Raw genomic sequence first — 12,492 nt, 5'->3', positions numbered from 1 at the left:
TCTTAAGAAATTTGGCCAAGTTTAAAACAGCTACTGTGAAACGCCATTTTATTTGCCAACGGAGAAGTGTTTGTTGCATGGCGTCAATTTTTTATAACCTCCTCGACAAAGCCATCAGCTGTCATGATATGAAAAAAACGGGCTCCACGATCGCATTCAATATCTGTAATATACTAGCGTGAAAAGGAATGTTCCTCTTTGCTCACACTGATTAAACTGACGAAACAATCTTTACTGCAATGTGCGTTGACAAACCACAATGTTTCAACGCTACCGGCTGTTATGAGAGGGCGTGTTCACGCGCAAGTGATATTACCGATTCGCACAAAAATAAGGTTCACTGCACAAGTACCTATGCTTTCTGGTGCGTTAATGTGCTCCAATATAACCAACTTACCTTTGTCCTTACGTGGCCTCTTTAGTTTTAGTTTTATGTCAATCACACAAGTGCCTAACTGCCTTTTTCACTGACCACTATGAGAAATGATCGGAAAACGGTAAGCATTCTCTTACACGTCCGCGCCGCTGTGCTACCTAAATGTCGCCGAGGTCATGGCGGCCTGACATTGGTCATGAAAGAAACGATGGCTCGTATGTATCCTCCGGCTGTATACTCAACGGCCGTTCTGCGTGACCCGCATTCTACCAGCCAGCCGGCATGAAGGCGTCACGCTTGGTGTAACGCGCCCAGGCGGACGACACACCGAATGAGCGCGAGCAAGCAGCCGTCTCACATGGTTCGTCATAAGCGGCCTGGAGATAGTCCCCGGAGTGAGTACTCGCGATAACCTCCGCTAGCCGACGAGGAAAATTCTCCTCCCTTGAGGCCGGACGCTAGAGTGGGTGTGGGCTATAACGAGACGCCAAACGAGAATCCTGGTAGTTAAAGACACATGCTGCTCAAGAGCCCTGTCTCGGTGCTCCCACCGGGTGGCACGCCTTTCCGCACACGTGCCAGTCAGGAGACAATGTTTCCTGCCGTTGGTTCCTCGACAACCAAAAGAGCGGCGAAAACACGCGTCTTCCGCGTAGGAAGCCTGGCCATTCCAGGAAAGAAAGATTCGCGAGCGTCATCCGCCCTTAAAATATTTGGAACATGACGGCGGGTTTTGAGCCAAAACAATAACACTCGCTCTCTGGCCATGTATATAAAGGTACAGGACTGCGCCCCACCCGCAGTTTCTGCTAACTCAGTCTGCTCGGGTGAAAGTCCGCTGTCCTCTGCTGCACACCTTGGAAAGCTGACTCCCACCCCGAAGCTGCTGCAGGTGAGCTGCGATGCCGGTTTTTCCAGTGTAGGTTACATAGGTAGCACATCGCCCTCGTAAGGAACTACCGCACAAAGCGTGTGGGCCATATCGCAAATATTTTAATGCATTCGATTAATTTTTTGTTGCCTACCTGGGAGTGATTAGCGTATTAGTGCATGTTCGCGCTTGAATCGAATGCACTTGGGACCTCCAGGTATTTTTTTTCTGAATGCGTTGCCTTTTGCGAAATTACATAGTCTTGCCACGTAATTTTCTTGCTTATAATGCTTTCGCCGATGCTGGCTGCCTCTAGCTTTTTTCTGAGAGGCGTGCTCTTTCGGACATCTGAATATCTTTCGTATGTGAAGGTCTGCTGCGGTTCATTCTCGCAGACTTCGTTTTCTTAGAAGTGTCGCCGAAGGTCCTCTAAACACAATTGCATTTGTAATAAGTTCTTTCGCCATCAAATATTTTCTCTTTTTTTGCTTTAGGGTTCCTAATATCACATTCACTTTAGTAGCATTAACTGCGAAGTGGCCTTAATATCACGAAGGAAATCGTTTTAACCTTAAAATTTGGCACCGCTTTAAAGCGCAGCCAAAATACGGTGGCATGCAGAGCCAAATATTATTTGTAAATTCCAGAATTTCGGTGTCAAAATCATATCACCTGATTAATAGGCACGCCGCAGTATTTAGTTGCGGATAGTTTTGGCCACCTACGCTTCCTAAACGCGCAGTCGCATCACAAAGTACACAGACTGATTGATTGATATCTGGAGTTTAACGTCCCAAAACCACCATATGATTATGAGAGACGCCGTAATGGAGGGCTCCTGAAATTTCGACCTCCTGGGGTTCTTTAACGTGCACCCAAATCTGAGCACACGGGCCTACAACATTTCGGCCTCCATCAGAAATGCAGCCGTCGCAGCCGGGAGTCGATACCGCGACCTGTGGGTCAGCAGCCGAGTTAAGGTATACTTAGCCGCTAGACCACCGCGGTGGGGCACACAGTACACAGAGGCATCCACACATTTGATGCCATCGGAGCGTGAAACTACCACGGGTGGCTTCGAATCTGCCCACGGTTTAGCAGCTGAATTCCCGAAACCATGCTAGGAAACACAAAACAATACCCGAAGGTTTAGTGATGCCATAATAAGCGACAATGCTGCGTTGCAAAGCGTCATACGTACTTCATACCGCAAATGATTTATATTTAAAATGCCAGTGAATCGAATACCCCTCTGCGGCTACGACATTAGTGCAATTACAGGAGTAGATTTGCTCTACTATAGCAGCAATATTCTGCACATGCTGTACAGCTGTACATCCCAAAAACACTTTTCAATAGGAGGCAGATTGTAGTGGGAGAATTCAGGTCAGTTCTCAACAGCTGTGTTTCTTGAATCTTGCTCCCAGGTCTAATAATGTGATATGAAAATAGCCTAATTTGCTACTGTCGATAACAGGATTGCCACACTGTTGGGTATACGCACTGCACCGTCATTCTGTAAGCAGGCCTGTCTGACCAAGTCCTTCAACATAGGGGTGTTGCTTTCCGATTGGCGGTTTGCAACCATTGCCATCAAACTTGAAGAGATCAACATGGCATCATATTCTGGCATACTATTGACACAGCCCCGAAGCTGCAGATAACAAATAAGGCTCTTGGCAACGTATATCCGTAAAAGAATGGCTACACCGTAAAAGAATGGAATGATACACCGGAAACCATACTATGACCACCTTTTTTTATTGTTGCCTATTAGGTCTGTCAAGCCCAGACAGTTTGCACACAGCTATTTGTATGACGAAGGCACGCAAGACGAAAAATAGCGCCACTCTCTTTAATCATCCCCACGCGACAGAGAGTGAGGAGGAAAGACAGGAGGTAAGCAATAATGCAGTGCTGCTGACAATGTAACAATTATCGAGCACGCTTGAGAGATTACATTTTATTCTGACTTTGACAATGAAGGGTACCTTTTCCGCATTGTTGGAAACATGATTCAGTTGTTTGCGTATGACTGTCTGGTTTTTAAAGATATACTTACATCCGTGATCAATGTAGCTTATGTACTAGTTCAAAAGATATCCTTCCACAGTACAGCTGCTGAGAAATGACACTAAACCCTGAAGGCAAACTTGTAACGCGAATGATGCGAATAAATTAGATTCATCACTTTTAAAGGAAGAACGATGCTCTAAATATCTAGGGGCAACACTTAATACGCTCACTTGAAACAGCCACATACAAAAAACTTGCCGCTCAGCATTCTAAAAATTATGCCTTTTAGGGTAAGCACTTAGAAATCCCCGTTCAATGTAGACATACCGTGCTAACATTCTCCAATTAAACTTGGGGTAAAATATGCAGGCATAGTGGGGGGTCCGCTCAACAGAACTGATGACAATAGTCCTGAGACAATGCAGCAAAAGCGTTCATATTTATAATCAGCAGGCTTTCATGTTCCGATTCACGAACAAAATATATAATGATCGACGAAGTTCAAACAATAGAGCTTAGAAGAATGAGGGAGAGGCTGAAAATTTCTTTAAGCACTTCACATTAATAATTATTCCCTAGACAAATCTCTATCTTTATCCCAGCTACTAAACAAATCAGTGATTGATATGGGGGGTTTAGTGTCCCAAAAGCACCATATGTTGATGTCCATACGACACTGCAGTCTAGTGCTCTATATTTCTACCACGAAGCTATCGAAACAGTCTGGTGCAAAATCGTGTTGCCTCACAACTATACTTTGTTGGCTCGGTTTACCGTGCTCTGAACTCTGATCCGAGCGCAATTAATGCCGTGTCTGAAATTATCTCAGAAGTGTTTGGTGAAGTGATATTGTTCGGTGGTGATTTTAATCTGCCGGAATTGTGCTGAAAGCATGATTATCGTAACATTGTCGCTCGTTGTGCTGAAAACTCTGAAATGAAAAAAAATTGCAGACAGTTATGGTACGTAAGAGAACCAACACGCGGAGGTAATATCCTATATTTGTTGTTTTCAAGCTCACTTACTGTAGCAAGCTCAATAACAGTCGTGCCAGGAGTTAGCCACCCTTCCGCTGTTGCTGCGACCGTCAAAACCCAAATTCAGCGCTTCAGTCCTTGTGAGAATAGAAAGATATTTTTTAAGATAAAGGGAATTATGAAGGTATCAACCAAAAACTGCTTCAATACCTGCCAACTTTTGAATGCTTATTGGACGATTGTAACAATCATGAACTGTGGAATACGTTTAGAGCGAAATTGGGTGAGCTTGTGAACGAACATATATACCCAACGCACATTCTGCAAAACCTAAAAAAACGTAATATCCCTTGGGTTACATCATCGATTTATACGAGTTATACAAAAAAAGAAACGAGTTTTTGCACAGTATAGGAAAAGGAAGAGCAAGGCTGATTAAGAGAAATTGGTACAGATAACGCTTGATTGCAAGCTCACTACTAAGATCGCAAAAGAAAATTATTTCAAGGGACTAAATGAAAGATTGAAAACCAATCCTAAGCTTTTTTTGGAAGTATATAAAGGGGTGCGGATCAAGTGATCTGGGCATTCTAGAAATAGTTTTCAATAACCAAGTTGTCACGGATGACGATGCAAAGGCAACGTACCTGAATGACTTCTTCCATTCAGTATTTCTTCCAGCGAAGCCCAGCACTATAACGACAGCTGCTAGCAATGTGGTGCCTATGACGCAGGTGGAACTCAGCATGCCCGGTATCAAAAATTTGTTGGAGCAACAGGTGACCAGTAAGAGCACCGTCTGCTACTGGCTTCCGGTTCGAGAAGAGTAGACGACGGCGAACCACTTCGCCGCAAGCCTCAGATTATTCGGGATTCGCGCGCGCGGCCGCCTGTTTATCTTCGTCCTGATAAACCATAGTCGGTTGTTCAGCCGTTGGCAGCTCCTACTCGAGTGTGAAAGGCCAACGCAGGTACAATTCCCATGAAATTAAGAAAAAAGTGAGGTGGGCCACGGCTGTGAAGAGAGCCACAGCGACAGGGAGCTTTTGAGTACGGAACGTTGGCCAGAGTGTGTGAAAACCATTTTATCACAGATACGTGTGTATTTCACGCTAAAAACGCTTACGCATAAATTTGCTACGAATATCATGTTGAGATATAAATTGTCGCTCAGGCGCGCCTAGCAAAAATATTATGGGAACGCGCGGGCGAAATCTACCTGCCATACGAGATGAGCGCCGGCCATTGCACCCATATACATGACAAAACACGTGAAGGCTTCACTCAAGAGTAAGTTTACACGAAGCGCTGGACGAGTCCACTTGCGTTTATTTTGGTCAAACTGTGCGCCAGGACGGCAGCCAAAGGAAGGAGTGCGCCAACCAAGCGCAGGGTTTCGATTATTCGGCGCCGTCTATGTCTGACTGTATTGTTTATGTTCACAGTGCCGTGCAGCTTGACCAAGATCAGCGTTCAAATAAGCATCTGGCTTTGACTAAGAAATGCATCTTATAGCGCGCTCAAGGCTAGAAAAAAAATATCTCAACGCGCTCAATAAGTGTTGCGCTTCATGCCATGCCGATCGACTGACAAGTTCGGCCGTAGCAGCGATTCCGAAATGAACTCCTAGCACACTGCTACAGTCATCCCCATCACCTGAGATCTTTAAAATGGTGACTTTTTATCTGCAATACCGTATCATACAAGGAAAACTGTTTTGCATATCGACTGATCTGCTAGCCAAACTGATAGCAGCCTTGCCCCGCCGCGGTGGTCTAGTGGCTAAGGTACTCGGCTGCTCACCCGCAGGTCGCGGAATCAAATCCCGGCTGCGGCGGCTGCATTTCCGATGAAGGCGGAAATGTCGTACACCCCTGTGCTCAGATTTGGGCGCACGTTGAAGAACCCCAGGGGGCCGAAATTTCCGAAGGCCTCCACTACGGCGTCTCTCATAATCATATGGTGGTTTTGGTACGCTAAACCCCACACATCAATCAACTGACAGCAGCCTCGAGGAGCATAAAAGCATTGCACATCATTTTAGTGCGACTAAAAGTTTCCCGACCGTTCATGGCTTTCGTAGCTTGTCATCGTCACAGTCACGGTTGGCAAAAAAAAAACTTCCACAGCACTGACATTGCACGGCGAGATGCTTTTTTGAACGGAGCAGTACAAAAATGCGCGCGTGCCGCTGCTGACCCGTGTGGTGCGTCAAACCGGAAGCCGTCGTGTCCCACAGTTCCCTGCGATTGCCCATTTTACCGATCACCTGTTGGATGAAATCAAGGCAGTTGGCCCTGACGGATCTTATTAGAATGCATTAGCAGCCGAGCAAGACTAAATGCTTTAGTACGTCATGTCAGACATACGTAGGCACAGTTACACTCGCGCTTACGTGACCGGACAAACCACAATTTGAGAGAAAGTGCATGACGTACGCGTACATAGAAACACGACGTGGCTAGCAGACGATGCACGGAGCAATCCCCACTTCACCACTTCGGCCAGTTGCCGCCAGCTGGCGACTCTGCTTGATCTCGTGGCCAATACTTACTCAACTTCATACATCAGTTGTAACGGTGCGGAAGTTACGCAAGAACTTTGGTAAGTATATATACGCGTGCGCGTGTCTTGCGCTTAGCCTTAAAAAAACAAAAAGGCTTCATCAACGTCGCTTCAGCGATAGACTAAAGATGCACGCTCATGGAAGTAACTTTTGAGGCCATAATACGCGAAAAATGGGGAAACGCGATAAGATCTAGTAAAAGCAACTGACATCCGTATGAATACTGGTGTTTTTTTTTATTTCTAAGGAACAAGGTTTTTACTTATTACTCATTCGAAAAACGAGAACAGCAAATTGTTGGTGTCTTTAAGCTTTGCCAAAACAGTTCAACGCGATTGAGATATTTTCCCAGTGCGTACTTCAAACGCTTAGTGTATTAATTTTTTTGAAACATGCTTTGCACTCACTACGTGGCCTTAAGGGTGCAGTAGCGCGTGTGCTTTTTGTAGTGGGTGACTGGTTTTAAACTGTGAAGTCAATATAATAATCGCATGTTCTGACGCCTGATGCAAAGTGCGCTTGTACCATTTATCATTACGGCAATATTTCATATTTTATTGAGAATCATGTATAGAGGACACCTGTGCTGTAAAGCATGAAAGTTGCTTTCACTGTATTCACAAGCAAAGGCGTGGATGTGTGGTAGAACACCCGCTTGCCACGCAATAGATCCGGGTTCGATCTGCACTTAGACCCAAAAGGTTTTGTAAATTGTTTCATTTGCATGGTTGTCGATTTTTAGATCACAAAAAGCTGATTATTTTTCGCTCACATCTTACGACGCCGACGCCGGAATTTCTGTGAAACGAGCTCTTAAACGAAGTCACATTTTGGATCGTAAATTACTTGAACTATTTCGCGCTGAGAACGCATCTACTGCTAGACGTTTCACAGCTCCCACCACATTGCACCTGGTGTATTAAACTAAGTTTTTATGCTAGAAGTGGCGGTATCTCACTATCGGTGTACATTCCCTGTGGATCCCCACCTAGAGATGAAGATTTCGCCATTTTAGATGAGTTCGCTTCCTCTCTTTGCAGTGGCGAGGTCCTGAAACGTCTACGGCAGCTGAGATGAGCATGACACCAAGGCTGAGGCCCTACATTCTCCTGTGGGTCGCAGCATTCGTTCTGCTAGCGCTGATGTTTCATTCGGGTGAAGCTATGCATCATCACAAAAAACACAAGAAGATCATGAAAGTCCTCCTGGCACACGCATTGCTGAAGAAGCGTGTGATCCCAATCCCGATACCGTTTCACCAGGAGTCCCACCACACGAACATCGTACCGGTACCCAACCCAATACCCTTCAAAGTACCGTAAGTATTTCCAGGGAAAACTACGATAGCAGCGGTTTACATAAGTGCAAGATTAGAAGCTTGGCGATAGTTTAGATGAAGGAAGATGCCGGTGCACCCATATCAGCCAGTTTATTGATTTCTGAGAGTGACTAGATTCCAAATTCACAATGGCGCCTTGTAATACGATTGTGGAAAGTGCAGACCCGCTAGGCATTACCAAAGCTTAATTTAGTGAAAAGAAAGTCACCACGTGTTCACACTTGTGATTGGCTTCTTTTTTTACCGCTCTGTAAGCTGCTAATATTCGAATAACGTCCTCGTTGCTTGGCCACAAAGGTATTGAGAATATTATGCTTGCCACACGCACAGGAATGACATTAGCAATTGAGTTTTCCGCCTCAAATAAGCAACACTCAAATAAGCCACATTTGGGGACTGCATATTCAATATCCATTTCACGAGAAACCCAGGTAATGCCATGCGATGTGCCGAAATTGAATAGAGCGCAGATGCGGCGCCGATTTACACTCGATAAGCGCTCAAGCATTTGACAACGGCTTTCGATGCACAATGCATGTCTACGGATCTCTGCTATTTCTGCGATAGAAATCTTAGCGCGAGTTCAACACGTTCTCATTTTTTCGCTTTAGTTTTTGTTGCAGAGGATAAACGTGATTTCATTAGTCTTTTAACCAAAGAGATGACTGCTCTACAAAGAGGTTTTGTTTTTTCACGCAGCACAGTCAAAACACGGTGGCGAATAAAGATGAAAGGAGCATTAGGCTCAAGAAGTCGAATAAATCCCTCTGACATTCTTGCGAAGCGGAAGTCCCCAAGTAACTTTAACATGCACGCGTAGTCGGGATAATATATCACCGTGGGCTATGAGGGAAGTAAAAGAGCAGTAAATAAGAAGCTATATTTACAATACTGTCTTTGTAAGAACTCTGACATAGTTAAAATGACGTGAAGACGTCGCAGATCATACAGACGCAATGCCCAGAGCAGGCAATACACAAAAGCATACGTGCGAAGAGTTACGTGCGCGTTGTAGAACCCTAGAACCCCAGGTGATCATAATAGCTTCATTTTCACTAAACACGGGTTGCTTCGCATAGGTATCATGGAGTTTGCGCGTCGAACCCTAGAATCATTCATGTTTTGCCGTGTTGTGGCTGAAATAAGGCTAAAAAAGGAGGTTCTAGTTATTATAAAAGCAAAAAAGAAACAAATCAACAAAAATACAAAACAATAATCCGAGAGAAGTTTTCCGACAGTCAACACACAGCGGTATACGTCAAAAACAAGACGTATTCAAGCGACGTGATAAGAAGGGTTTTGCCTTTCATGCACCTTTTGTTAATAAATAGGTAGGTTGTCTATTTAAGGGCGGACAAGTACACTGATGCATAAAAAATATTTGAAGGTTTTTAAAAAAGCAATTGCGACAAGATTAAGTATAAGAAGCCTGCCAGATGCCATATAGCAGGCATTTCGGTGACCATGGTACTTCCCTGCTATTTTTTACTTCAACCACTGTTCGTGATTCTTACAGGTTATAAATTTGCATGCAACGCTCTGTCTTGAACCGCCAAACAGGAATGGTAGTGATTTTTGACGAATAACGACGTTGTCTACCGATTAATGCTGTGCATCTTGCCTTACCCACGTTTCTTAGAAATTCGTGACTGCCTCAGAAGCACTTATGTTTAGGTACAGTTCCACTCCTGGACAAACATTTGAACTGTCTGGGACGCGGTAGTGAGTGCTGTAGAATTATTATGAACATTGGGGTTCGTCTATTTGCGCCTAAATAAGAGTTTTTTTTTTCGAATTTGCAGCTGATTAATTGCTGCCTTACGGTAGTCAATAGAAACGTTACCGTTGGGCTTAGAGGCGCTACACCTTGACTTGCCTGCGCATCTGCCATACTCGGTAGGCAGACAACAGCGCACAAGGCGCGCGAGTGTTGTCTAAAAAGCACTGCCGTCTAAATCTCTAACAAGTACGTTTCGCAATCAGACTACGTGGTGGCGGAGTACGTATAATCAGGTGACGTATGCAGCTTGATGAATTGAATATTATGTGGGGTTGAACGCCCCAGAACCACCCTATTATTATGAGAGACACCATGGCGGAGGGCTCCTGAAATTTAGACCACCAGGGGTTTTTAACGTGTACCCAGATCTGAGCAAACGGGCCTCCAGCAGGAGCTTGACTGAGCGTAGCTCAGAACTCTGGAAAATAAAAGCTTCCCGTTTAAAGTGCCAGCAATGTCTAATCAAAATGCGTCGTGCGCTTATAACTATACTGTATAATTACTATATATTACATGGTATGGGTTCATAGCGCCAAACACCTGAGGAAACACTGAGCATATTCAAGGACATACTCTGCTAGGCAGCTGGTGAGACGTGTCATCGAAAACTGTGGTCCACACAAACAGTGTCATCCCGGCATTCTCGTCGTTTCATGCAACGTTGCACTTGCGGCAGTCGCGCGCTACCTATTGCATTGAATGTTCGTGTCCTTAAGTGCCTTCATGCCTCACAACTGCTCTTGTTTAGGGTTCACACGATTCACAAGCATCACCACCACACGAAGCACGTTCACCACCACAAGCACACCAAAGGGCGGAACACTCTTCTCATCCTCGACAGACAACATGAACGAGGTCACCACGGGGGTGGATACCATGCTGGTGGTTACGGAGGATACCACGGCGGCTATCATGGAAATTACTGGTGAAAGAACTCAAGGAAACGTTACCGTGGGAATAAATGGAGCACATGTGTTTTAGATAAATGAACTTTTATAATACGTGTACCAAATGGACACCGTTTTACTGGTATTTCTTTTGTGTGAATGTCTGCGCTCAATAGCGTAGTTGTATATCATCTAAAGGTGTGCCTGACAGCTTACACCCGAACGAACAGTTGTTGTTGCGCCACCTCACTTTTTATTATTCTCACATTTGTGAAAAAAATGTCGGCAAACTGTTATTTTTTATCGCCAGATGGAAATTTTAGAACATGTAGATTTTCAATGCAGCACGCAAAAATTTGTATTTACAATGAAATAAAAAAATTACATATCCACTTGCGACAATAGTTTGTGACCTAAACTTACCGGCCGAGAATTTCAAGATGTCATGAACTCTATGTACACTACAAGGAATTAGTATTCGGCATGGCTTTTGTGTCTATTCTCTTTTTCATGTAGTCTGGTCTTGCATGTGTGTATGCAATTGAGTGTGCATGAACGTGTGTTTCGATCCGTCTTTAGCAGCTTCAGAGCGTGTGCCCATTTCATTAAGCATCACTAGAGTGAAACAAGCAACACCAAAGCCTCCCGTTTGGGACATTAGCAACTACGCTGCAGGATTGTCACGTTTAGCTGGCATGTGCATCCGAATTTCTATTGCCGCTTGCGAAGTGGCCAGCACGTATGTTTTCTGCCGATGCTGTTCAGCTAACATGGTGCCTAGAATATTTTTGGTACTGCCCTTCATACTAGTACGTGTTATGTGTTCTTTCTTTGTCTTTCAAGCGCACAGTGATGTTATTTGTGTCAGTTTACAAGAGTGTAAGTGTTCTTGTTCGTCCTTTTACCGTTTTTAGTTGTCATGTTCAGTATGCATTAAACCGCTAATTGTACAGGCACATCTAAAATACCACATCGTAACCTTATCACGCTGTTCTTCAACGAATGTGTTCTATTTAGTAAGTTCATGCGTAACATATTGTGTAAATATATGAAGTGATTGTTACCAGTGTTTTTATGTTCTCGCAATGTGTACCAACGTCCTTCGAACAATTTATATTGACGTTTATAATGCCCCTAATTATTGTGCCCGTTACTTGTCATGCGTTATGCGATATACAGAATGCGTGCTACGTCGTTTGTGTGCGAATTTCAAAGAAGAAGCCCATAGATAGACTTCAAAAGTTTGCCAAATGTGTGGGTTAGAACTAGGTGGTCTATTTCAGATGTGACACCGGGATAACTTGAAGAAACTTCGAAATAATAACACATGTACATTACCTTTACAGATGTATTCGCTTGTGAACATCTTGATGAGTTTTGAATAAACATCAATATGAAAAGAGCGAAAACATATGCTATGAATGGAGTGTATGATTCTTGCCATGCACATTTTTTTTCACTTTCTACCCTGTGTGCATTTACTTTTATAGGTTCTTAACCATTCTTGAGGCACAATTGTAACCAAATTCTTCATTTTTGTTCCGTTTGAATGTACTGCCTTAATATAAAACTGCGACAGAAAGCTGACCAGCTGACCAATGGAACACTTAAGGCTGCTGGGCCTCTAGTTTTGTTAAAAAGGCGCATATAGAACACGTCGACTAGTTAGGTGAACGTGGT

General features: G+C 44.1%; 1 protein-coding gene across 1 annotated transcript; it reads left to right on the top strand.

Annotated features, from left to right (window-relative positions):
* Window positions 1-572: 572 nt before the first annotated feature.
* LOC142776667 (uncharacterized) lies at window positions 573-11,027 on the top strand. Its single transcript, XM_075880704.1, has 3 exons — window positions 573-1,268; window positions 7,847-8,124; window positions 10,674-11,027. Exons 1-3 carry the CDS (start codon window positions 1,143-1,145, stop codon window positions 10,852-10,854), a joined length of 585 nt encoding a protein of 194 aa, XP_075736819.1. The 5' UTR covers window positions 573-1,142; the 3' UTR covers window positions 10,855-11,027.
* Window positions 11,028-12,492: the final 1,465 nt, after the last annotated feature.

The sequence above is a fragment of the Rhipicephalus microplus genome, chromosome X (assembly GCF_043290135.1).
Source record: "Rhipicephalus microplus isolate Deutch F79 chromosome X, USDA_Rmic, whole genome shotgun sequence".
NCBI lineage: Eukaryota > Metazoa > Arthropoda > Arachnida > Ixodida > Ixodidae > Rhipicephalus > Rhipicephalus microplus.
Note: the sequence above shows the minus strand (reverse complement) of the source record. Positions and strands in the feature narration are given on the sequence as shown.